General features: G+C 36.8%; 1 protein-coding gene and 1 pseudogene across 2 annotated transcripts in view; both read right to left on the bottom strand.

The window, feature by feature from the left end:
• Nucleotides 1-26,537, bottom strand: part of LOC104599330 (uncharacterized) — a 37,428-nt pseudogene extending 10,891 nt beyond the window's left edge. The window contains exons 1-14 of the transcript XR_016083185.1: nucleotides 26,191-26,537; nucleotides 25,322-25,391; nucleotides 24,498-25,121; nucleotides 24,211-24,390; nucleotides 23,975-24,088; nucleotides 20,369-20,427; nucleotides 20,015-20,081; nucleotides 19,633-19,859; nucleotides 19,402-19,485; nucleotides 18,866-19,281; nucleotides 15,336-15,397; nucleotides 14,343-14,412; nucleotides 12,086-12,166; nucleotides 4,742-4,843 (exon numbers count right to left, since the gene is read on the bottom strand). The product of XR_016083185.1 is annotated as an uncharacterized LOC104599330 (transcript). The remainder of the gene's footprint in view (nucleotides 1-4,741; nucleotides 4,844-12,085; nucleotides 12,167-14,342; nucleotides 14,413-15,335; nucleotides 15,398-18,865; nucleotides 19,282-19,401; nucleotides 19,486-19,632; nucleotides 19,860-20,014; nucleotides 20,082-20,368; nucleotides 20,428-23,974; nucleotides 24,089-24,210; nucleotides 24,391-24,497; nucleotides 25,122-25,321; nucleotides 25,392-26,190) is intronic.
• Nucleotides 325-3,076, bottom strand: LOC148802143 (uncharacterized). The gene is made up of 2 exons (XM_088899351.1): nucleotides 1,560-3,076; nucleotides 325-1,233 (listed from the first exon to the last, which is right to left on the bottom strand). The coding sequence occupies exons 1-2, from the start codon at nucleotides 2,623-2,625 to the stop codon at nucleotides 1,196-1,198; spliced, it is 1,104 nt and encodes a 367-aa protein (XP_088755477.1). The 5' UTR covers nucleotides 2,626-3,076; the 3' UTR covers nucleotides 325-1,195.
• Nucleotides 26,538-27,436: the final 899 nt, after the last annotated feature.

Raw genomic sequence — 27,436 nt, 5'->3', positions numbered from 1 at the left:
CAGTTATGGTAGTTGGGCCGGTTTGGCCTTATTTGTTTTTCTTTTATTTTTAAGTAAGGGTATTAGAGTAACTACAGTCCTTGTAAAATCACAAATATAAATAAGACTCAGTGGGTGGCTAGTAATTAATTCTGCCGCACCCCTTCTTCTCTTCTTCTATTCATGACCTTTCTTTCTCCTCTTTTCTACTGAATTTATATCAGAAAAAGGAGGAGGAGAGAAGAAGAGAAGAAGGGGTGCGGCAGAATTAATTACTGGCCGCCCACTGAATCTTATTTATATTTGTGATTTTACAAGGACAGTAGTTACTCTAATACCCTTAAAAATAAAAGAAAAACAAACAAGGCCCAACTGGCCCAACTACCATAACTGAAAAGTAAATAAATAAACTGTAAAAAATAGTGGGGATGGAACCCCACACGCACTAATAGTCTATCAACTATCTCTACACTCCCCCTCAAGTTGGGAGTAGATATTCGTCATTCCCAACTTGCATAAATCTGTCTCCAACATGATTTCTGTGACTGCTTTAGTAAAGAGATCAGCTAGCTGCATGTCAGAGGCAATATAGGGAAGACACACTTCTTGAGATCCAACTCGCTCTCGGATAAAATGCTTGTCCACTTCGATATGTTTAGTCTTGTCATGCTATATTGAGTTATGGGCAATGTTAATTACTGCTTGATTATCAAATACAGCATCAGAGGTTTCTCATAGTCAATTCCCAATTCATCAAGCAAAGATTTCAACCATAATACTTCTGCAACACCATTGGCCATGGACTTGTATTCAGCTTCAGCACTGGAGAGAGCCACAACATTTTGTTTCTTGCTTTTCCAGGAAACAAGGTTCCCCCCTACAAATGCACAATACCCAAAGGTAGATCTTTTGTCATCAATGGATCCAACCCAATCAGCATTTGTATATACATCTATCTTCATGTGACCACTATTCCTAAAAAGTATGCCTCTCCCTAGGCATCTCTTCAAGTGAGAAAGTTCACAACTTTCACACCTCAAACTAGACACTTGGACTGACAAACAAATTTGGAAACAGACTCTTCAAAGACCCAAAAGACAAATGACCTAATATGTTATGCCAAAGCATAATCTGACCCAAAGACTAAGAAACAAACAATCTCCCAACTTCACTCTCCTTCCCCTGTGGATGCTCAAGCAGGTAAACTTCATTCGTCTCACGACCAATCCCAATCACCTTCCTCGTTTCCAGATCCTAAAAAACACAACGATTAGGAAAAAATGTTACTGAACAGTTTTGATTCTTAGTAATACTACTAACTAAAAGCAAGTTGGTATTAAGCTTAGGGACATGCAAAACTGAGGATAGGGAGATGGCATCAGATAGTCTGATGTCTCCCTTGCCAGAAGAAGGTACAAGAGAGCCATCAACAATAGATACTTTGTTTCTGCTAGAGGATAAACAATAGGTGGTAAACAAGGTGGATAAACTGGTCATATGGTCAGAAGCACTTGAATCTATTACCCAGAAGGGTCCAGTGTTAACTAGGGCTGAAGTATGATATGTTGTAGATCTTGTACCTGAGGAAGCAAAGGCTGAAGTAAGATTAGCAGAAGTAGCAACTGAAGGCCGAGATGATGATCTAGAAATACCAGCTTCATTCTCTAATTGTGTCAAGGTGGCATAGACAGCAGCTAAGGCATCTAGAGATGTGGTTCTTGTATTGGAAGATGATGCACTGCCAATGGTGACTGCCACATTAGCATTTCCCCTCTTATTTCTGAGTCTAACTAGAACAAGATGAGGGTGCAACTTCCAACAAGTGCCCCTAGTATGTTTCGGCTTCTTACAATGATAACAAAATATCTCCCTTTTATCTTCCTTCTTTATTTCCAGCTTCATTTCCTTTTCCTTATCTCTCCAAAATTTTAGTTTTGTTGCTGCTAGGGCTGATTCCATGGGCTGAAACTGTAATATCACCTTTTTCCTACTCTCTTCACTGTGCACTAGTGAATAGGCCTGAGACAATGTCACACTCTCTCTGGTAAGTAGTTGTTGTCTTACAATGTCAAATTCTGAATTCAAACTGGCTAGGAACTCAAAAACTCTATTTGTTTCAATCAGCTTGCTATAAGTAGTTGCATCTCTTTGACTCTCCCACTCAATTGTTTCCAAATGGTCAATTTCATGCCACAGAGATTTCAAAGTGGCAAAGTAAACGGAGATTGGCTTCTCCCCTTGCTTGAGATTATTCACTTTACACTTCAGTTCATAAGCCCTAGCAACATTAAGGGGTTGGGAGTAGGTCTCTTTCATATAATCCCAAATTTCCTTAGCTGTTTTTGCCCATAAATAATTCCGGCTAATGTGAGGCTGCATTGAATTACACAACCATGTCATCACCAAATAGTTTTCTTGAACCCATTTGGCATGTGATGTGTCTTCCTTGGCTAGTTTCTTTATATCCCCAGTCACATAGCCTAATTTGCCTCTACCTCCAATAGCCATCATGGCTGATTGGGCCCACTCCAAGTAATCTGTTCCGTCGAACCTAACAGTAGTTATCTGAAAAGAACTTTTGGTCATGCTTCCAGTCCCCAAAAGACCTTCCCCTTGAATCTTTAATTCACTTCCAGCCTTCTCCATTTTATATGAGATGTTAACAGTCACTACTTCAAACAAAAAAGGCTTGAACTCCTTTTATGCAAAAGGAACTTCCTTTTATGCAAAAAGAACTCGGCTGATTGAAAAACAGCCACCCAGAAATCACTCACAGCGAGGACTTCTCATTCAGAAATCAGTCACAGCTGAGAATCACCACCAAAAACACTCCTCAGTCGAGAATAATCACCTAGAAACCATTTTCAGATTACTATAGTTGTCCAAGAATCAACCAGTCACAGAACAATTCTGGGAGCAAGAACTGACCGTGGGGTTTCAAAAAACCCTAGAGAAAATAACAGGGAAAACAGAGATCTGTCTCCCTTGCTTGTTTCTTTAGGGTTTTTGACAGAAATCTGTTAACCGCTGCTTCCAGAGAGGTTTAAACTGTTCTTTTTAAAGGTCGGTCTTAATAAAGATGAGTTCTTTCTCAAAAAAAAAAGGTTGATCGCCACCTTCAATCTCCAGTTTAAACCCTAAACATTAACTTACCTAATTTCTCTGATCCTTCCTGGTCACCGAACACTCTCCAAAGGTCATGCAATCCCTTGGACACAACTCAAGACTCCAGTTATCCTCCAAGAATCAGGCAATGATGCAAAACTTCCAGTTTTAGTAAGTTCTCATGCTGCCGACTGGATTAGGCTCACATGAGAGCCCTAATCTGTCCTAGTTTTGGCTCTGATACCAACTCGAATAAAATTAAATCAGAAAATAGTTGTTTTCTGATACAAATTCAGTAGAAAAGAGGAGAAAGAAAGGTCGTGAATAGAAGAAGAGAGAGAAGAGAAGAGAAGAAGGGGTGCGGCAGAATTAATTACTAGCCGCCCACTGAATCTTATTTATATTTGTGATTTTACAAGGACTGTAATTACTCTAATACCCTCACTTAAAAATAAAAGAAAAACAAACAAGACCCAACCGGCCCAACTATCATAGCCGAAAAGTTAATAAATAAACAGTAAAAAATAAAGTTTGGGGCTGGAATCCCACACACACTAATAGTCTATCAGCTATCTCTACAGTTCTAAATGTTCTATTTGTGGTTTCTTCTTTGACCTCGGTACTATGGTATCAGCTGTGATGAGATTTGACCAAACACTTTGTGGTGGTGTTTAAAAAACTGATCCAGAAAGAGAATAGTTCTTCTGTCCAAGTGGTGGGTCAGTGTTTCAACTATCAAGGTCCAATGGGTCAACCCAAAATTTCATAAATTAAATAATAAAATAGATATAAATAGATAAATAACAGAAAAAAATACAGAAACTTTCAGAAAATGTGCAAAAAAAATTAGGTACTGTATATTCATCAAATTAAACAATAATGTGTTTTAAGTGACAACTATTGTTATTAATGACAGCAATGGATAAAATACTTAAAGATAACTAATGTTTAACCAATGACCCACCAGCTGGTCAAACAGTTCAGTGGTTCAATCCTCCATGTCACCATGTTGTTGGCCGAGTCAACATTTTTTTCAAGTGGTTCGGGGGTGAAATGGACTAAAAAATCTAAGAAGGCAACAAGTTAACTGGCCCAATTATCTGGTTTAACCACAAGTTGAAAGCATTGCTTTCTGGGGGTAGACCCACTAAGGTTTGAAGGCAGCCCTTTGGGTAGAGATGATCATTGGCCAGAATAGGCTGGTTTTTTACAGGGTAGTAAGAGTATTTTTGAGTGCCAAGGCCCGGGCCTGATCTGGGCATATATTAGATTTGGAAGGTGATATTCCGTGATGGTGAAGGGTGTAATAAATATTGTATGATCTTGCAGGAGCCATTTTCCAGGAGTCTATTGTTGCTCATATCAAGGAATATTCCACTAATGCCATTGAATAGGACAATGGTTTTGAGAGATGCCTTTGGTGGTTTACGCTCATGCTTAATGAGATTAAGAAAAGAACTATCTAGGAACCTCAACCATTGTTTCGAGATGGATATAGATGGAGCTGGATGCTATAGCAAAACCTAAACCCTCAAAATGAACAGAAAAAATCCGTCCACTTTCTATCAAAGTTAGGAAATTCTCCAAGCAAAGTACTTCACATAGGAAACAAATTAGCACATCTATGATCCACAGTACATTGGAGATAAGAAAGAACCTGAAGCACATTAGCAGCATATCTCTGAGCAGCCATATCTTGTTCAGCAAGTCTACGGGCATCCTCTGTTACCCTTTTTTGTTGTTCCACCCGCATTAGAACCTATGGAAATATTGGATTCAATCCATGAATAAACATGAAGTAAGACCTAAGAACATTATACAAGTTAATTATAGTGCAAGACAGGAAAACAGGAGGGTAATTTCTAGGTTTAAAATATCAACATGTACCAGTATTTGAAGCCATGGGTGGAATGACTGAAACTCAAGCCTTTTCCACCTGTATCAACAGTATCTACCATATTCTCATTATATCAGTTTGTATTGTGTCCATATCGGCTGATATGAACCAATACTATAAGTGTATCAGCCAAGACATAACATTTTTTTTAAGAAAGCCCTACATTCTCTCACTAATAACCCCTATAATTACTCTTTCACTCTCATTAACTCCTATATTTAAGGCAACTTTTCAAATTCAAATTAACATTATTAAGGTAATATTGAAATTTGAATTTGTCCACTTGACTTTTTGAATGTTTTGACACATCATTAAATGTTGTTAATTAGTGATTATTATAACCTATAAATTTTGGTATAAGTTGTAATATCCAGTGATTTAAAAGGCGTGCCTAGGCGCACAGGTGAGGCGCATTTTAGGGTATGTGCCTCGCCTAGGTCCTAGGTGCAGCCCTTTCAACAAGCGCACTAGGGCATGCGCCTCTTAAAAAGCAATTAAAATTATAAATTCATTATTTTTTTTGTGTGAGAACTAAGAATTTAACACCTAACATGGACTTGTTTAGGCTTGCCTCGAGGGGCGTGGCACAAACACGGCTCGTAGAATCAGGAATGTAATATGTTTTACATTACATTAGCTACTTTAAGTAATGCAATTGAGTGAAAAAAGAGATTAGAGGTTTTACATGCTTGAAAATGTTTTATATGTTTGATTTTATTTTTAAGTTCTCATTTGAATATGCTTTGCATCTTATGTTTATGTATTTTAATTTTAGATAATAGGTTTTTTAAAACATTTATTTTAACATTTAAGTTTATATTTTTTATTAATATTATGTTTAAATTTTTTTTTTTTTATTTTCTGACATTTTTTTTTTATTTTTTAGCATTTTTTTATTTTTGCACCTTGCTTCAAAAAGGCGCACGCCTCACCTTGTGCCTTGCGCCTCAGGCGCAACTGACCTCTATGCCTTGCACTTTTAAAACACTGGTAATATCTAGGGTTTTATTGAGAAAGAAAACAAGAAGAGAAGAGAAGAAAAAAAAGAAAAGAGAAGAGAGACAGGAAATTTTGAATGGAGAAGAGAGAGTTACTGTTCACTCTTTCAAACTTGAGATTTTATATAATTGAAAGAAATTACATGTAAGCCCTCATATGGGTGCCCAAATACAAAAGAGAAAAAGACAAGAATACCCTTGCACCTAAACAATCTCAACACTCCCTCTCAAGCTGAGCATATATGTCAATCATGCCCAGCTTGTCTAGGTTCTTGGCAAATATTGGGTGATGAAGGCCTTTAGTGAGACAATCAGCTACTTTGTCTTCTAACCTTACAAAGGGTAGGCAAATCTCTCCACTTGCTATCCTCTCTCTGATAAAATGTCTATCCACTTCGATCTGTTTTGTACGGTTATGTTGCACAGGAGTGTGGGCAATGTTTATGGCTATGTGATTGTTGCAATAGTCTCATTGGAGTATCAGCTTGGATGCCTATCTCGGTCAATAAGGTCTTCAACCAGAGTAATTCAGACACTCCATGGACCATTGCCCTATATTCTACCTCAACACTAGATCAAGCAACAGTTGATTGTTTCTTGCTTCTCCATGAAACAACATTACCTCCAACTAAGGCACAGTAACCGGATGTAGATCTTCTATCATCAATAGAGCTTGCCCATTTTGGATCTATGTAGGCCTTAACCTTTAGATGCCCATGGTTGGAGTACAACATCCCTTTACCAAGACATCCCTTCAAATAGGCTAGGATTCTATTAACATCCTTCATGTGAGAGGTTTTAGGCTCATGCATATATTCGCTGACCACCCCGACTGCATATGATGTACCAGGTCTAGTCAAATAGAGATAAAGAAGGTGGCCAATCACTCTCTGAAAAATCCCTTTGTCTGGAAGAACATCTCCTTCAGTAGTACTCAACTTGTGATTGAGATCAATTGGAGTTTCTGTAGACTTGAGTCCTAATTTCTCAATTTCATGGAGCAAATCAAGAACATACTTTCTTTGAGAGGTGTAGATTCCTTTCTTGGATCTTGCAACTTCAATTCTAAGAAAGTACTTCAGATCACCGAAATCCTTAATCTCAAATTCTAAAGCAAGAAAGGACTTTAACTTAGAGATACCAAAGATGTCATCCCCAGTCACAGCAATGTCATCAACATATACTATCAATATAGTCAATTAACCATCGAACTTCCTTATGAACAAGGTGTGATCGCCTGAGACTGAGAGAATCCAACCTTCAAAACAACATTTCTAAATTTTTCAAACCAAAGCTCTAGGGGATTGCTTGAAACCATACAAAGCTTTCTTTAGACGACAAACTTTCCCTTCACTATTAGGGAAGCTTACTCCAAGAGGTAAGTCCATATACACTTCTTGTAGATCCCCACTAAGAAATACATTCTTCACATCCATCTAATATAAAGGCCAAGAAAAATGGGCAGCAAGTGACATAATCACATGAATAGAATTCATCTTAACAACAAGAGCAAAGGTTTCTAGATAGTCAATGCCATAGGTTTGGGTATATCCTTTGGCCACAAGGTGAGCTTTATACCTTTCAATTGAACCATCAACTCTGTGCTTAATAGTTTACACCCACTTACACCCAATCGGATCCTTATCCCTGGAACATGGCACAATCTCCCAAGTTTGGTTTTTTATCCAGGTCTCCATCTCTTGGTTCATAGCTTCCTTCTAGTGAGGAGATCGCACTGCTTTTGTAACACTGCGAGAAATAGAGACAAGGGAGATGGTATATATAGGCATAATAGGAGGGTGAGAGAGCATCATACGACACATAATTAGTAATGGCATACTTGATACATGTTCTCTTTCCCTTCCAAAGGGCCAACAATAGAAGTACTAGGAGGTTCAAGATTACCTGAGTCCAAGGGATTAGATTGTGGTGGGCATTCAGCTTTAAAAGCCACCCTCTTACTATGCTTAATGAAGAATCACTGCCAAGATCCAGGTCAATACACAGGAGGTGGAGGAGTGGAAGGAATGCCCTCATTACAAAGATGAGAGGAAGAAAAAGAACTAGTAGACAAAAATAGGAACAAGAAGGCAGAATGGAGTCCGATCTTCACTAGTAATCTCCCCTTGAACAGGAGAGTAGCCAAGGAAGGTAACATCCATTGAAACATACCTCTGAGCAGACTGAGGATCAAAACATATATAACCTTTCTGAACAAGACAATAACCAAGGAAGACATATTTAATAGACTTAGAATCAAACTTATGTCTCGAAGGACTCATGTCATGAGCAAAACAGACACATCCGAAGACCTTGAGAGGTAAATTGAGGGTGGGTTCATTAGGATGAAGAAGCTAATGAAGGGACCGAAGATTTATCACCCTTAATGGTAGTCAGTTAATAAGCTAATGTGGAGTATGACTACATGAGCTCTAGTGAATAGTGCCCCGTTCTTCAAGAAACACACAAATGTGGTTTTCAAAGTACTCATTTGCATTACCAAATCTTATTATCTTAATTCTTTTCTCAATCATAGGAACTTCACCACACTGTTTCATCAAGTAGAGCCATGTATATCGAGTGTAGTCATCAATAAAGAGAATGAAGTATCTATACCCACACATGCACGGGATGGTATATGGGCTCCTAACATAATATGAATCAAATGGAAAGCAACATTACTTCTATGACTCACAAAATATGTGGTCTACATTGTTTGGATAAATGACAAACTTCACATTGAGGATTCAAGTTGGACACTAAACTGGACAAATTTGGAAACAAAAGTTTTACAGACTTATAGGATATATGACCAAGATGAAAATGCCACAATTGCAAAAGACTCAATTTCTCACTAGAACAAGACTCATCTTAGCTCAACAATCCATATTCTAAAGCATCATCAAAAAGGTAGACTCCATCGATTTCATGTCCACTTCCAATCATCTTCCCCATGCTTAGATCTTGAAAAACAAAATGGGTAGAAAAAATGGTTACATAACAATTATGGGACATGGTAAGAGAACTAACATATAATAAATTTTATGCATTTGAGGAATATGAAGAACAAATCCAAGGGAAAGGTTATGAATAAGTTTGACTTCTCCCTAACCCAAAATGGGGTCTAAGATCCATCTGCATCAGTAAGCTTGCCCTTCCCAAGGGTTAACTCATATGAAGTAAGCTTGCCTTTCCCAAGGGTTAACTAACATATAATAAATTTTATGTATTTGAGGAATATGAAGAACAAATCCAAGGGAAAGGTTATGAGTAAGTTTGACTTCTCCCTGACCCAAGATGGGATCTAAGATCCATCTGCATTAGTAAGCTTGCCCTTCCCAAGGGTTAACTTATATGAAGTAAAGTGCGAAGGCATGTCAATCATATGGGCACTAGCCCCAAAGTCAATAATCTACGGGCTAAAGGTGGAACAAACAAGTGCAGTACTTGTGTTAGCATATGCACTGGATGGGTTACCAAAACCAAATAAGGAGGATGCCCCACTCTTTTCCAATTGCAATAGAAGACTCTGAAGTTTATCCATCATGTTAGAGGAGTCATGAGAGGGAATGATCACATCAGAATATTGACCCTCGTTACCAACCGTGACCAAATGAGCATTGCCTTTCCTTCCAGTTTTAAACTTGTCCGGTTTCAAGTGAGGAATGAGTTTCCAACATCTTTCCTTAGTATGCCTCAGCTTCTTGCAATATTCATAGATGACATCATCAAACTTCTTAGTAGTAGTATGTTTATTGCCACTTGGCCTAGGTTTAGAGGACATAAAGGCAGAGTGCTCAATCATAGAGTTTTGCATCATGGATGCCCTTCTACTTTTGTCCCCTTGCACAAGAGAGTAACTGAGTAAGTAGTAGCCAGAGAGACAATACCTGCACTCAGAATATGTTGCCTAATGAAATCAAACTCTGGCTTCAAGACAACCAAAAAATCAAAGACCCTATTGGCTATTCTCCTTAATGTACTTCCTGTACTACTCAACATCTATAGGATCCTTCCGCTCAAAAGTTTTTAAATGGTCCATTTCTTCCCAAAGAGATTGTAGAGAGGAGAAATACATAACCACTATCCTCTCCCCCTAACGCATACTACAAGCTTCTCTCCTAAGCTAATATACTCTAGCAGTATTGTTAACCTGTTAGTAAGTGGTGATAACCCTATCCCAAATAGGCAAATATCTTTAGCAGTTGAAAGGAACATGTAATTATGAGCAAATGTGATGTTGCTTTGAATAGATTAGCCAAGACATTACCAGTGAGTTATCTGTTCCCACTTTGCAAACTTAGGGTCTTCAATTTTCGGCTTCACTTCCTTGCCTGTAATGAATCCCAACTTACCTCTCCCTATGATAATAAGTTTAGCCAATTGGGACCACTCAAAAAAGTTGGTTCCATCAAGTTTTACAGTGGTTATCATACCACTAGAAACAACAACACTTCCAGGAAACACACTAGAACCCATTTGTACATCTTTTGGTGATTTCATACCTCACAAACAACTATCTCAGCAACCAAGGAGCACCCCAACACCCAACCGAAATACAAACAAACCCAAAAGAAAGGATTAAACTCGGTTAAAGGCTAGAAAAGGAGCCAAAAAGCAGGCTGGCGGTAAAATAGAGGAAGAAGAAAATCTTCCAAAAATTTTTTAAGGTTCAGAAAAATATGGGACCACTTATCGTCATTCCCAAAATATAAAATGGCTTAGAAGAACCAGGTCTTGCAGAATAAAAAACCATCAAACAAGAGAAGCAAACCTCTAAATCAGATCTAGAATTTCTGCAATTCTCTACTTGAAAAATCCACAACAAATCATAGAAGCATCAAACCACAATGAGACATATACCAAACTTCATCTAAAATCAGGGCAAATCAAACCATACAATTTTTAGAGATTGTAGCCGCCACCTATACGGACTGCTGATGTTATCCTGTGGCAGTCTGATGTCAGCAGCTCACCCTTTGAGCAAAAAACAGTAGAGAAAGACTCTTCCATGACCTTCTAGTGGTTCTGATACCAAGTTGTAATATGTAGGGTTTTATTGAGAAAGAAAAGTAGAAGAAGAAGAGAGTTATTGTTCACTCTCTCATACTTGAGATTTTATATTATTGAGACAAATTACAAGTAAGCCCTCATATGAGCGCCCAAATACAAAAGAAAAAAAAAGACAAGAATACTCTTGCACCTAAACAATCTCAACAGTACAAAAACTACAAGTAAGAAGATTTGAAACTCGGTTATGGGTTTAAAAGACCATAGTCCACCACTACACCATACTCTAATTGCTTGTCATAAATGCATGCATGTTGAATCTTAGCTTTAAATTTTTTCTTCTTAGTGGATGTTTGTAAGCATTAAAACTTGTATATTTACAAATATTAACACAAATTCTGTTGATTTCTTGAGAATTGAGGCATATAAATACATATTTTAGTTCTTCCATCATTTTTTCAACAATTACCAATTGTGTCCCAAACTCCCAATAACTCACACTTCATATAAACCATTGAAGTATGTATTTTATCAGTAAATAACTTATTTATAGTCATATAAAACTCATATTTATTGTTATTAATCTATTTTTAGGATTTACTTAAGTTTCCTAGCATATCCATGTGTATCTTAATTTTTCTATTGTATCCATGAATATCCAAAGCATACTGTGATAAGTCACTTAAAGTTGTTTTTCTGATATTCTGTGTTTTCAATGCTTTGAACCTTGGGGAAATTAATGTCAGAAAGTAGCCATCTGTGGAAACATCTAAACACAGACAACTGAATTTTCAAAAGAAAAATAAGGCAGACATTTCAAAGCAACTTCATCACCATGAGAGCTTCCCAAATTTTATGAAACCAGGAAGGAGTCGGGAAATTTCAAAAGAAATGACAAAGGGGAAAGTTCAGCATGTTCTCTCATTTGATCTCAAGAAACAAGAGGCAGACATAAAAACTAAAACTAAAATAAAATAAGAAGCATCAGGCATGAACAATGGTTGGAGTTCTGAGGATTCATTTGTATGTGTTTCCTGTAACTACAAACCAACTTAACCAAATAGATCATAGATATAATATAAAGTAGAAATAAAACCTCATACACAGCTTGCTCTTTTTTGCTCTTATCTTTTAGAGCCTGCTTTAGCTCTGCTACCTCTTGCTCCAGCTGTTCCACCTGTACATCAAAAGAAAATCTTAAGATTTTACGAGTAATACAAGTGATTAACTGATTACACATTATGAACAATTCACAAGAAAAAAAAACCCTGTACAGTATTGTTAACGATCTCCAGTGCACACAAAAAGCTCATTCTCAAAAGAGGCAAGAGGTTCATCCCATCAAATCCTTGTGGACCCAAAAACAAATCAAGGAGAAAAGTGCACACATCCTTACATAAAGGATGGTAGTAAAATCTTTTCCCTCGGATATTATAGAATATAGATCTGCAATTAGTTTATCTATATTATCCATTCATGCTTGAAGTGTATCTTATAGATGCCGTAGATGCCGTACTCTTTCCAGTGAGTTCTTTAAGCGTAATCTGTGGATTGTAGAACAATTCCTCTTTCTTTGGAATAATTTGTAAGTAATATATTTTATTTAGCTTCCCAGAAAAGAGAAAAGAGGGGATCCAGGAAACTAATTCTGAGCCAGATGTCTTTGGTTGAACTTAAATCCCTGAATTTTTGTCGCCCCATCCAAGCTTCCTTGATTCCATCAATTTTTCGGAGTTATGACAATTAAACCTTCCAATTCAAAACTCTTAAAAATCCAAGAAAGATGGTGGAGCTCAGTTTTTTTTTTTTTTTTTAACTTTACAACATAAAACAGTTACGAAACTTGTGGGCTGGGTATAACTACCCATATTCATTTTTTAGTCCTTTTTGTTCTCTTGCCAACCAAGCAGTATTCATGAAGCAAGATTTTTTTTTATTTTTTAATTCCTTTCATTTTCTGGATAACCAAATGCATCCTCGGTTTTTATGCACCCTATTCTTCTTTACATGCCATTTTCATCATTCCCTTCTTGTTCTAGTTTGTATGAGAACATACTAAAGGGGCTGTTCAATCACTTGTTCATGGCCATCCAGATGACATCAGCAGTGGTACAGCCACTACCCATATCTGAGAAAAAGCCCTAGATCTTGGTAGAAGGTGCTTTTAAGGTATTTTGATTAAGGACTATGGCTAGCATGCCCTCAATTATAAGAATAGAAGTAGAGAGTGACTCACAGGTTGTGATTGGATGGATAAGGGATGGAGGGGAAGGCCCTTGTTCTCTTTGTTAGCATATAAAAGTAAGACCCTTGGGTGCTGGAAGATGCAATCTTTTTCTTGGGTTCTCATCATCATTATTACTTAGTCTCCACAGATCAAACTCACCAAAACCCAAACAACCACATCCTGGAGCTGAACATTTGAGTGAGATGATCTCCCTAGTAGGTATCTATATAGAAACATTTATTTTTTTCTGGTTTCTAATAATTTGAAATTTCTGAACCTATATATTTTTTACTGGGAAAAGCTGATCATAGTGTTTTCAGGGGTGATTTTTATATGTTTATGGCGCTAGGGGGTTTTCTGTATTTTCTCTTCTTTCAAGGGACCACTCTGTAGTTGTTATTATTGTTAATATATTAGGGTGAAGTGGGTGCTGCCACTAACCTGATTCGACTTCTTCTATTTCATTCCTTCTTCCTTCCTCTCTTGATTATTCCATGACTGATTATACATAGTATGATTTAAGGTTTACTTCTATTAATGCTTAGATTACTTTCCACCATCAACATCAATTAGATTTGTCTTTTTTACATGCATTTCACCTCCCTGATTTATTTCTTTTTCTTATTATAGATACCAGCTAAATCTACTTAATAACTTGCTCAATCACTTTTCATACTTAGATATTTGAACTTTGAACCAGTCAACGTAGGTTTTTTTTTCCCATTAAGCAATGAATTATCAATACAGAACAATGTAATGTACAAGCGAAATATTAGTACTAAGAAGTTTTTCATCTGTCAACAAAGAAAAAAGAAGAATGCCAGACTTATGCAAAGCTTGGGAGAAGGTTCCTTTGTATATCAGGAAGGGTCATAAATTATGGCATTCATTTGGAAGAAGATTAAACCATATGCAAAAAGACTTGGAAAAGTGATAAACAAGCAATGCAGCAAGTCAAGATAATATGGATGCAAAAGAGAGTTAAGTGGAATGAATCAGACAACTAGATTTAAACAATTGTCTCTTCAGTTCTTAACATGTGTTTCTTTTAAATTTAACAAAGAAACTGACATAACAGACACATAACATCACAGAAACAATCTTGTAAAATATGCTTCAGATATACCCTTAAACTCAATTGCCGACGGGTATCCTTCTTGACTATCTCCATGAATGCTGTTTCCAGCTCTTCAGTTCTGACAAAGAACAGAAATAACAAGGAACTTCAATGCTATATGCTGGTTTAAGAAATGTATTTGAGACAGAACCTAACATAATGTCAAAGATAAACTGAAAAGTTTTAGTGCACTTGCAATAGCCACTGGTGCAAGAACGCATATAAGTTACCAAAAACAATTCAGACGCAAAGAATGATGGTTGATTTCTAGTTCCGCTTCCAAATTCATCACATTATGAAAAATGACAAAGAAACATTGTTAAGTGTAAAGTTGTAATTAGTTTCAATAGCAAGCAAAATATGAATTGCAATTGGCAAGCAGACTCCAACCTTAGTTGTCCAGGGTTTTTGCAAATGATGAAGATGAAAACAAAAGAGCTCAATTGCTAGCAAATGGTTTTCAGGTTTACAAAAGGAACTTCATAGTTCTGTTTTCAGCACTCAAATGCATAGACTGAAGAAATGTGTAACCAAAGGTTCTTAAGGTATATGAGTTCCTAAGTTACCTCTACAATTGGGCAATGCTTAGTTGGCCAGATAGAAGTTCCTATCCTAATCATTTACTTGTTTATTTATTTTGAGGGCGAGGACTTGTTACTTCTTTTACCTTCTACGGGTTCTTTAGCATTTAGATTACAAAGGTTGTCTTGAAACTAAGATTAATATTTTATGCTAGTTTGTACCCAAGGGTAGGTGCTAGGGTCCCAGAACCTTTGCTAGCAAAGCTAGGCATTTCCTAAGCAACGCAACACTGCTGCAAAGTAAACTCTAACTACTAAAGTACAGCTCATTGCAACATTTCCTAGTGTACTGATATCAGGAAAAACTCAAGTTTTTATTTCAGTCCTATCATGATTGTTTCCAGTGAAATGAATTATATTAGAAATGTTCAGCCAACCTTGAGAAGATACCAAATCTGGAAACGTTAACAAAAGTATCAACCTGAGGACAGCAGATCTTTTCTCCTCCAGCAATCTGCACAGTTCAACCTTTAACCTTACCACCTGCACATGAGTCATTTCCTTATAAAACTGTAGAAATTGCTGAATCTCACCAACTAGTACAAGTTATATAATGAAAAAAAAAAAAGAGCAAACAAACAAACATCAAAGTTTTGTGTCTTATTCTTGGTCCAATTATGTTTTCTCATTCTATCTTTAAGCAGTTGGAAGAGAAAAATTCTCTGGAGACTGAAAGATGGGCAAGTTTCATTTCTAAATAAATCTTGAGAGGAATAGGAGAGACGATTAGAGGTACACGTAGCATGGGTATAGGTAGGAAATGAATGCTCTAAGATGCTGCAGGTTGAAGACATTGGGGGAAAGGATGTAGATGCAGTATTAGTTTGGCGATACTGTGGTTTACTTGAGTGTTGAAAGAGGCTGAGGGTTTTTTGCTAGTGTTTTGTGGTTATGTGCACCTAGTTCTATTTCATGGAAGGTCCTTGTTCTTATCTCAAAGTTATGGTGGTGAGTTCATCTATTTTGCTCATTTTTACATACTGAGGTTTTTGCAAACATGTGGCCTTTTGTGGTGATTCTAGATTCATTAAGCATGCCCAATCTAACTCAAAATTTGTTTTCTTTTATTTAGGAAGGTAAAGTATTGTATTGATTTATAATAGTAAGCAAAAAGAAAGTACATCAAGACTAAGATGGTTTGTCATGTACATAGAAGACCACCAACAGCTCCAGTTAGAAGAAGTGATCCGTTACAAGTAGAAGGGACTAGAAGAGTTAGGGGTAGACCAAAATGGACTGGATAGAAGTAGTAAGAAATGATTTAAGCACTAATAATTTAACAGTGGATATGGCTTTAAATAGAATGGATTGGCAAAACAGGATTCATGTAGCTGACCCCATATAGTTGAGATAAGGCATGGATGATGATGATGATGATGATGACGACGACGACTCATCAAAGTCCAACATGCAAAAAAAAAAAAAACTCAACATTTAGTTCCTTAAAGCATAGCTAATTTTATATACTCATCTCTTCTTAGTCATAGATAACTGAGCCAAGACACCAAAATTGATCACCTCAACAAAGTTCTTGCCCTTCAATCTAAGTAATTACTTAGATTAATTCAATTAGTAATTTTTCACTTCTACCACCTATATTTATCAGCTTATTTAGAAACCTATAAAAAATTAAACACTGAAGCACCTTTCAAAATTGGTTGAGAGATCTCTATAGTTACCCATAAACTTCTTGCATACCTATTATTTTTCTTTTCCTTTTTTTTTGAAGAGTAAAATAGAAATTTTATTAAAATAAAAAGATCAGTTACATGTAGTAGGTGACAAGATGGCACCAAACTAACAAAACGGAGCAAAACTGAACTAGGTACAGTCCAACACTACGACTGGTACAGATACATCATTGAATCTCAAGCAAACACCAGAAATTTTCCCCCAAATCTGATCTGTTTACTTGATCAAAATCTGGTAACACCCAAACCCAATCTGCAATTAACTTCCCAACTAGAGCCACCAGAACTTCTGTGTTCTTGAGTTTGTCTTCAGAAATCCTTTTGTTCTTTTCGTTCCATAGTGTCCAGCACACAGAAAATGGGATGCAGCTCCAAACTATCCCTGCTTTCCTACCTCCCCCAATTCTTGACCAGGTGGAGAAAATTTCTGCTGCAGATCTTGGCTGAATCGCACTTTTCCCAAATAAAGAAGTGTAATAACTCCAAATTATTCTTGCAGTCTTGCAGGTAGAAAACAAGTGCAGAACAGATTCTTCATCTGCACTACACATGACACAAGAGTTTGCCATATGAAACCCTCTACTCTTCAGATGATCAGATGTTAAGATGCTGTCCATGGCAACCAGCCAAGCAAAAGCTTCCACTCTAGGTGGAATGGGGTTCCCCCAGATTCCACCCTTGTAATCTGATCCCTGCTGGTCCTTTAACATAGCTATGTAGAAAGATTTCACTGAGAAAACCCCATTCTTGCACTCTTTCCACCACAAACCATCCCTCGAGGAAGTGGATACCTCCACTTTCTGAAGCAAGTTCAACAACTGAACACATTCTTCTATTTCCTGGTCTAGCAAGGGTCTTCTGAATTTGGGACACCATACAAATCTGACTACATCTTTAAACTCTTGATTGAACAACATGATCTCCTTCCAAACACTCACTTCATAAGAGTTGGAGACCTCCCTTGACTCCCACCCAAACCTCACCAGCCCATATTTTCCTACTACAACCCTTCTCCAAAGGGACTCCCTCTCCTTTTCCAACCCAAACCTCCACAACCACTTTCCCAGAAAGGCCTTATTGAAAGTTTTAACTCTTCTAATATCCAAGCCGCCATGCATTTTTGGCCTACACACCTTATCCATTTCACCAAATGAAACTTCCTTGCACCACCAACTCCTTCCCACATAAAGTCCCTCTGAATCTTTTCAATTTTTTTCCGCCACCTTTGCTGGAACCTTCATAAGAGATAGATAATAAGTCGGCAGACTTGACAGAACACTTCCCACCAGTGTAATTCTGCCCCCCAGAGATAGGTATTTGGCTTTCCATCTCTCTAGCCTTTTCTCTACTCGTTCAATCACTGGCCTCCAAATCCCTGCTTCATTAGTTCTGGATCCTACCGGAAGTCCTAAATATAGGAAACGTAGATCACCTGTTTGGCATCCAAAAACCACAGCAAGATGGTCCACTCCTCCTTCTCCACTTTTATTTTTCTTTTATTACACTTATTCTTTTGCAATTCATTAAAAATTTGTAAAGCCTGATCAAATAGGTAGTTGTGCAAGGCCAGCTAAGGTCAGGTTGAAGTCAACCCTAGCCCAACCCAAGTTGTTGAACCTCCAACCATAACCCTAAACCAACCCAATGACATCAGATTGAGTTCGGCTTGGGTTGGCCCAAAGTAATAACTTATTTTTGTTTAGAAAGAAAATGTTCTCACTTCTTAGACTTGGGATTAGCCAATAAAGGCTAATTGGGTTGAGTTGGACCCAATTTTATGTTTATTCACTTCTTTTTGTTCATGTTGTGTTTAGGTTAACCCTGCCCAAGTTTCAACCCTACAAATAGGGCACACCCTTGAGCTCAACAAAAAAAGCTCCAATTGATCAGAAGTCCCTCTCTGATACATTCTCTTTGTTTTCTTAATTTCTTGAAAATCAGAGATATTTTATCATTTGGAAGATAGGGTATACATTTAGGGGGTGTTGGCAAATGTGTATTTTTGTTTTTCAAAATAAAAATAACTGCCACATCAGCAGAAACAATATTGTTTTGATGATTTGTCTGTGATTTTTTGTTTTAAAAAACAAAACCATACATTTTGGCCTACATCCCATTAGTCTTTTCCCTTTTTACCTGAATTTCCTGAAACATAGGGATACTGGTCAACAAAGGCTCCATTTGGAGGACTTTAAAAGACAGCAGGCACATTGCAAAAGGAAGCTTATCTCACATTCAAGAAAAAGCAGCATGGAATCACCTGTTCCTGAAGGGAGTCAGCATCTGAATCCCCAGTTAAACTGCCAAGAACTCCATCTAGATTGGAAGATCCAGATTCCACTAGAAATACATCTCCATTGGTTCGTAGATCACCTAAACCTTCTTTTACATTTGTCTCTGATTTCAATGGTCCAGGTTCGTGTTTGAAACTGTATAGCTTGGATGCAAGACCTCGGGAATCCTTCCAAACACCAAGCCCTTTGGACCGCTCCTCAATGGCAGCTATTACTGCTGGTCGGTGTTTTTCTCTCAATTCTTGCAATCTAGCTTCATTTACAACTTGATAGCCCATGCAAGCAGTGAAGACAAGTTGGCTACTGTCAAATGTAGAGCCAACAAGGGACTGCATCAAGGTAACAGCATCTCCAGCATCCTTTGTTCTAACCAATTCTGGGCCTGCAAGAAATCAATTCAATTTAATATTTCACAAATATACAAGATGAAGAAATGATCCTCTAAATTGCCATTAAAACATATTATACCAATCATAAACCCAAGATGTAATTTACCCAGTACCATATAAATCCATTAAAGCAAGTGCTGTTCGGAATAGCATAACACGACTTCCTTCAAACAGAAGCACATCCCAAACTCGAAGAACTGAAGGCAGAAAAAATCCATTAGAAGGTATATGTCTCAGATATCATCATTGTTAAATCAAAATGTTACAAGTTAAATGGATGAATATCAGAAAAATTACAGCTACTTTCAAGTGGAATTCCAATCCCATAAAAAATAGAAACCGACCACTTTCCCAGGGGAGCATGTTCATGAAAATGGAAAGGAACCAGGGTCCAGTAACCCATGCAACCTGCACTCCAAGGTAATCAAGATGATTGACTGCACCACCAGAATAAATAAAATAAGGAATCCCTCAACATACTTAATAGAAACAATGAAAAAAACATAGTAAAATACAAACCCAATTTTGGAAATCTCTCGCGAACTATTTCCTCTAAAACAAGTTGGTCTACCTGAATAAACAGTAGACCTTTCGTGATCAGTTCAAAAAACAGTATCTCTGTCATCTTATCCTTCACAGATTCCTTAACTTTTAGAAGCCATATCCAATAGAAGACAAAGCATTTCATTATCTGCTAGAATTGAAAAAGAAACAAAAAAAGAATACCTGAGGTTCTATCATTTCCTCTGAAAAATAGCCATCAAAATAATCATCAATAATACCCACCAAAGTCCTGAAAGTAAAAAATTAGAAACTAGGATCAGAATATACAGCCATTACTAACAAGATGTTAATAGAGAGAGAATATCAGAGTGATATATAATCATTCTTCAATAAAATAATTCAATGAATACAGAATTAACCATGTTATTTGAAAAGAGAATGTTAACTTTACATCATAGTGGAGATGTTGTGTTGAGAAGCCTCGTAAGCCATAACAGCTCTCCCAAAAAGCAATTCAAAAAACAACCTACTGAAGTCAAAAAATTAGGGAAGATGAGTGCAGGGGATTGAACCTACCAAAAAGCATTTTCCTCGGGCATAATCAATAATAACAATCCAGCAAAGAAATTCATAGCCTGCGTGTACACAGAACCCAAGAGAAGGCATAACCAATTAATCAAAATCAAATTAAAAACTGCAAAAGACAATATAGAAACTGGAAAACTAATAATAGTTCTAGAAGCAAAAGATAATGGAATATTGAAACAAACAGATCAAACTAAGATACAAGCAAGGGCCTCAATATATATGCTTTCTACAAAATAAAAAATATATAATGATTCACAGAAAAAAAAAAAAATCTTCTAGTCAACTAGATTTTTTTCCTTTGACAACAAATATACAGTCCTTTTTTCTTTTTTTCTTTTTTTGCACAAATACCAAAAGTCACATTATAGGTATACATGCACATAGAATGAAAAAGAACTTTAGGTCACCTAGATTAAAATAGAACATCTTAAAAGTAAAATATAGAATCTCAATCTAATAAATAATGTTTCCAGTAATACCTTAACAAGTACAGGATCATTGTACTAAGTGATTCAGAAGAAACTTCTCTTTGTAAAAGTGGTTGTCTCTTTTTTATCAGTACTAGAGAATGACCCTGTACTAAGTATGGGGCAACTACACTTATATATCATTTTGTTTTTTTTTTTTATGGTAATAATATCATTTTGTTTGAGATTCACTGTTTATCTGGTAATTATATCTAATTTGAATTCCTTATTAAATTTAAATAATTAAATCATGTCTAACTTGTAATTTAAAAGTTTTTATAACAAGTCTTTCATTTGAATTAGGAAATTGAATTACAGAGATTGATATGGGTCCTACATCTTTTAGAGTGGATATTTTTTCTATAGGTACATCTTTTAGATTGTTTGTCCATTTTTCCATAGTCAGAAGGCATTATGTTTTTCCTTTTCTCTTTTGGCCTTTTACCCTTGCCTTACTTTGTAGAGCCAGTTTTGGGTGGAGGAGCAAAATGATTATATTAAGAAAAGACAATACATATTATAAACAGATACCAGTAAATGTGTCATCCAAATATGTACTATGCATCTAGATATGGAAATTAGGATCCATTGTACATCCATTCCCTATCAACTCCAACCTTGCTAAGCCATCTATAGTGCGTTTAGATCCCTAGAATCCATCTCAATACAGTTGTGCAAAAACCTACAAGATTTCTAACCTCACTCAGATTATCAGGAAGTCTCCATGGACGTCTCAAAACCCATTCCCATCTTGTGGCATTTGCTGAGTGAAGATAGAAAACAATCTTCATGATGTAGGAACTCTAAAGCCAACAAGAAAGCTATTACCCCTGCCTCAGTAGATTCAACTTCACCAATAGGATCACTACAGCCCAGATAATCTGTCCCTCCCTTATTGCAATGGATCCTCCCATCCCAGAAGGGTAAGATTGTTCAGAGAGGTTCCATCCAACCTTATCCATATCTCTTGCGAAAAAGGTTCCTTGTGAATCACCATCTCAATTGGAGGTGAGGACTGAAGGATTTTTTTTCTAGAGATCTTTCATAGGAAACCTAGTCACATGGCAAAACTGGTTCTTGTACACGAAGCCTGCCCTTCAAGTTCTCTAGGCATATGACGTTCCTGAAGTGGTAGTAAGAGAGAGAAAAAAAAGGAGAAAAATGAGAAAGTTTGCTTAGAAACATGAAAACCAATAGTTCACTTCAAAAAAATAACGAAGTTACATTGAAAATGTATTGCACACATATAGAAAATAAAGTTTGATTCTTTGCATAAACTACTTTTGAAAAGAATGTAACCACATCACTTGCATTCCTAACCATATAAAAAAAAGAGGAAAAAAACTCTTCAACAATCTTGTTAATGTGCCATTAAAATTCATTGAAGCCACAGTCCTGCTGTTGTTTCACTAGTCCAACCTAATGCTTTTGAAAAATGTCCGCCAACCACCAGGTTCTATTCAAAGTGCTCCCTGAAGATTTCAAATTACTCACATGAACTTTAGACTTATTTGAGTTTGTAAAGTAGTCAAGCACTCAAGCTTGCAAGTTCTTTTGGAAAATCTCCACAAACACCAGATACCATTCAAAGTTATCTATCATATTTGAAGATGAACATTCATCTAACTCATGTCTGATATGCTCATATGCTAGTTAGGCAAGTCCATGAAGTGGGGTGCTACCATCTCCCCGCTGTCATGGTAAAGGTCACCTGCAATTCCAGTAATTCTAGCAAACTTGAAAAAAACACTCTTTACAAGTTTCACCATGCTTTGACCTAAATTCAAACTCTTCTAAAAGGTCTTCTTGGAAATGTGAATTTTCTTTTTGATAAGTAACATGCTAATTGAACACCTTTTATGTCACTTCAGAAGTGAAAGTAATTCTAAAAAATAAACCTTTTAGAAGTGTCAAAATCTGGGCCAGAACACTTCAAAATGCCACCTTTTTGAAGTGAAAAGGAATTCTGAAAATACAGACACATACAAAAGGTCTATTATTTAGCAGTAAAATGAGTTTTTATTAGGTCATCTCAGTAAGGGGTTTATTTTAAAGTACCTTGCTTATCCTGCTCTGAGATTACCTAAAAAAACTTTTTTCCAAATGACAAGCAAGGCAACAATTCCAGCTTCCTGGAATAAATTCCATAAGGGTTCAATCATCCAGTGACCTCCTTACTGTGTCAATTAACCGTTCATTTGAAAAAGGTGTTTGAATAATATTAGTAAACTTTTCTGAGGTGATCCTGATGGAAACATTTTCATTGTTATCCTTGTATACCATTGCAAGTGCATTAATGTTACAATAATATTAGTAAAGCGCTTGGTCATTTTATGCTCATCCCTATTCTTGATTCCACTAACCTGAAAAATCTACGGTGTCTCAACCACAACGATTAATAGTATCACTTAAAAGTTTTGGGGAATAATAGTTTTCTAACATCATTTGAATGCTATGAAGCATTACCTACAAGTTCTCTCTTCCACCTTCCTTTATCCTCATGTCTACAGGCTGCAGATACTGTCCTCAGATTGTGATAGAGAGAGGGGTGGATTCAAGGAGGAGGAGAGATGGGATGATCAGGATTGATGATAGCACACGGGAGCACCTTAATGCATGGTGGAGATCTACTAGCACAAATTCTCAGCATGAGCGGTGTAACAATGACTTGTCTGGTCAAAGACCCATGGTTAAGTTCTGCACATGCATTGATCACATGTTTTCTAGATGGCAATGAGTTGAGGGTAATTTCTACACAGCCATAAAATCTTGAGCCAAGAAGTTCAACAAGAAACTTAGTTTTAAGCTCATTCGGTTACACCACAAACTATGCTCAATTGCATCAGCCAGCTTGAGATATGCTAAATGACAATTAAAAAACAAACTTGCCAGCTCTATAAAAAAAGTAGTTTGGTAGTCCCTTGATTTTACAAGGTTATACATAAGAATTATAAGATAAGCCATTCCCCAGACAGAACTGGGTAATCTACTCTTCATTCATATTCTAAGGCATGCATAATAATTATATGTTCATCCCTTCTTCTCTTTTTTTATTCATCCTTGATTTTTTTTCCTGACAGGTAGAATTGCCATCATTAGCATAGACACTTCTTTCAAACATATGTACCTGGCAGTACCCAACAGCAGGGTTGTGCCGAGCATATGCTGTGAGTAAACGTCTCAGAGCATTTCTACCATCCTCATCCAGAGCAGGGTGACCTGGAAATGTTCGAGGCAAATCCTGCAAACAAATTTGCAAATCATGTTCATGGTAACGTTGATGACACTACCATGTTAACCAAGGCAAAACCTACAAATTGACAATATCGAACTTTGAAGTTCAGAATTGATGCTTCTAATGACCTTCTCAATCTGCCCTTTCCATTTCTCAGCACAACTCCGATCATTATTTGACCCCTTAGTGGTGTTAGAATTTGAACTACCAAAATTCTTGTCACTAGCAGCATTAGCTTCTGGATCCAGTAGACCTTGGTAATATTTCTCTATGCGACGTGTCCTAACACCCGCAAAAGCTTGCCATAGCTGTAATTCCAAGAATCAATTAAAAAAGAGAGACAATTTTAAGCTTATTTATTTGCACTCTAATTTATAATTTGAAGAAGAAACAAACTAACAAATGACAACTGCACCTCCCCCCTAAGAGTCATTGGAACTCCCCCTTGGACAAGGCACTCCAGTTCCTCTTTCCAATGAAATAAATGTTCTGTGGAGGTTGCATCACCAGCAGCATTTTCTGAGCCACAAGAATTCACAGTGTCAGACAAAGAATTGTCATGAATTGGATCTGATCTCTCCAGATCATGACATTCATCCTCAGAGCGCTCTTCTGAAGATCCTTTGGGAGGTCTTGCTTCTTCAATTGGAGCTAGATGCCCATTTTCACTTCTTTTATCAACCTTCAATAAATTCGTCCTCTTCTTAACACGAAAACTCATCATATGTTCAATGGTTCCAAGGGATGGTCTAATCTGAGCCCAGATTTGGATTTTACAGGTTTTTTCTTCCTTTACTACAGACAACTCTTTTTCTGGAACGTATTCAGCTGAATCCTTGGCAACAGAGGTTTCACTTACAGTTGAACCATCCTGTTCAGAACCCTCCTCAGAAACAAACTTTGCTTCAAGTGTAGTGCTTTCAGCTTGTGATATTGTAATCTGTCTCTCTTCAGGTAAGCCACTTAGAGTCAATTGGGCAGATTCCGCTTGCCTCTCCAAGAAGATCTTCCATCTGCCTGACCTCTCCTCTTCCTCCTCCTGGACGCATGAATAAAGAAAAGCCCAAAAATAGGGGAGGCACCTTCAATTATTTTCTTTTTCAGTTACTTCAGTATAAAGGAGAAGAGAGAATCTTAAATAGCAAATACGTTGTAGATATTAGCATACTCTCGGGCCTCCAATTTTTTTCCCATTTGTTTGACTATAAAGGAGAAGAGAGAATCTTAATTAGCAAATACCTTGTAGATGTTAGCGTACTCTCTGTACCTCTGCAAAAGCTGGGGCCTGATTGCGAATCCATAGGCGTCCCTGTTATAGATAAAAGCTAATTCAGTTCTCAAAATCGTATAATCCCTTTGTTACATTAGTAGTCTTCCGCCTAGATATTACAAAATAAAGTTGTTGAAGAATCAAAAGTTAACAATGGTATGGAGTTAAGAACGCTGTCAAAATACTACATAATTCTGATAATTCAAGGAGATAAAAAATAAAACTTCTACAAAATACAAAGCAATAGTCCACTTAATTTACCTGGACTCTGCGTCCAAAGAGCGCCTATTCAATAAGGACAACAGCATATTCCACACAGAATTACAATGCTATTACCCATAGCGCTCGACATTGGCTTCATCCAAACTGAGTAGCTAAACCTTAACCCTTCTTACACACTTCATATTGAAATAGAGACCAACTAGTCACATTAAGTAGCCCAAAATCCTAAATCCATAACCAGCCAAATAGAATTCAGAAGCAGCATCAATGAGAAGACAACAAAACCTCCCCTTATTAATTGGCATTAACTACATTTATCTCCATTGTGGAAGAAAATTTCCCAAGGAAATAGCAAATAAACCAAAGCAACTATCTGAGATTGATTTCATTGTATAGCCTCAAATATCGAAAGTTCGACAGCAGAAAACCGATCGCACATTACGCCCATCGTCAGTAAATCGACGTGAATTATTTCTATCAAACGGGGCTCAGACGATTGAAAGAAAAGAAACAAAGAAAACTAGAATTTGATACATAAATGAGATCTTCGACATTTCAGGGATACAAGGACGCGTGTAGAGGTAGGGAGATAGAGAAAAGTTAAAAGTTTGGTTACCTCTTGTGCTCGAAAGTGATGAGAGGATTCAAGCCCTTCCCCATCATCTTCGGTGGCTCGACAGATCGATGTGGTGCGCAATGCGAGTTTTCAGTTAGAAAGATTTTTTGAGTTCCTTGATTTCTGCAACTGAATTCTTCTACTGATTCGCTTGCCCGAGCTTCCTCGCGTACAAGGTCTTTTCCTTTTGATTTCGTACCCCATTATTCATTAGAAAGAGCTTACTTCTTCTCTCGCCCAGTCGCAGTGTAAGTTAAGTATGAGACCTTGGGAGAGACATCTGAATCTTTGAACGTGAAATCTTATAGAGAATACTAAGGTCGTGTTCGGTTCGTGACTTCGTGCTTTAAAAGAAGGTGGTATGAACTATGAAATATGAACATGATTAAAAAACAATTATTAATTATATTAGGTAATACAAAGGTCTATTCGTCGTTTTATGTTTGGACAAATATGCCAACAAGGATTGTGTGATTCACGTATATAAATACAATGTCGACCTCAGGTAAGAATATAAATATAAATATGTATTGTGCAAAACTTTGTATTATTTACACCACGTACTTGGTTGTACTACAATTTTATTTGGATTAGTATAAATGCATAGGAATAGAAATGAAAATAAATGTAAATATAAACAGAAATAGGTCAGAATTTGTATTGTATCAGTGTAAATTTATTTGTATTACAATTAAATACAGCTTAAGGCTTAGTTTGAAAAGACCGAAAGAGTACAAATACAAATATATATACACCATAAATTCATACAAAATAATATAAAATATAAAGTTTTTCACTCTACGTATACGTATGGTGCAAATAATACAAAATAGTTTGGAAAGAGTACCGATATATCTAATATATAAATGATAGAAAATAATACAAGATTTTATAAAAAAGCAAAAAATTCGCCAACGGAGCTAAATGCACAAAATAGGATTGGATTTGCCCTTCCAAAAAATCCATTTGAACTCAAAGACCCGATAGAACCCACAACATGATCAAAATTAGTATGCCAATGTGGTACAAAATTAGATTTTTAAAGACGTGAGAATATTAAACATTTAGATTCCACCTGTGCAAATAAGATGATACTCGATGATGCTCTTGATACTCCACCGGGGATAGTACTAATTAATAATGGCAATGGGTGGGGATTGTAGTTCCCATACTCAATATGGACTTTGAAAAAAATCCCGATCCCCATGGGGGATAAAAGTGACCTTTCATTCTAGATTTTTTTGAA

The sequence above is a fragment of the Nelumbo nucifera genome, chromosome 2, assembly GCF_055504915.1.
Source record: "Nelumbo nucifera cultivar China Antique chromosome 2, China Antique-T2T, whole genome shotgun sequence".
Taxonomy (NCBI): Eukaryota; Viridiplantae; Streptophyta; class Magnoliopsida; order Proteales; family Nelumbonaceae; genus Nelumbo; species Nelumbo nucifera.
The sequence above is the reverse complement of the archived record's forward strand: the minus strand, read 5'-3'. Positions and strand labels throughout refer to the sequence as shown.

What these genes read in the sequence shown, in the direction of transcription:
- LOC148802143 (XM_088899351.1), bottom strand. Translation starts at nt 2,625, where the DNA reads ATGGAGAAGGCTGGAAGTGAATTAAAGATTCAAGGGGAAGGTCTTTTG. An exon ending in TTCAGCCTTTGCTTCCTCAG is followed by an intron (nt 1,234 to 1,559) that starts GTACAAGATCTA and finishes TGTGTTTTTTAG; the next exon opens with GATCTGGAAACGAGGAAGGT.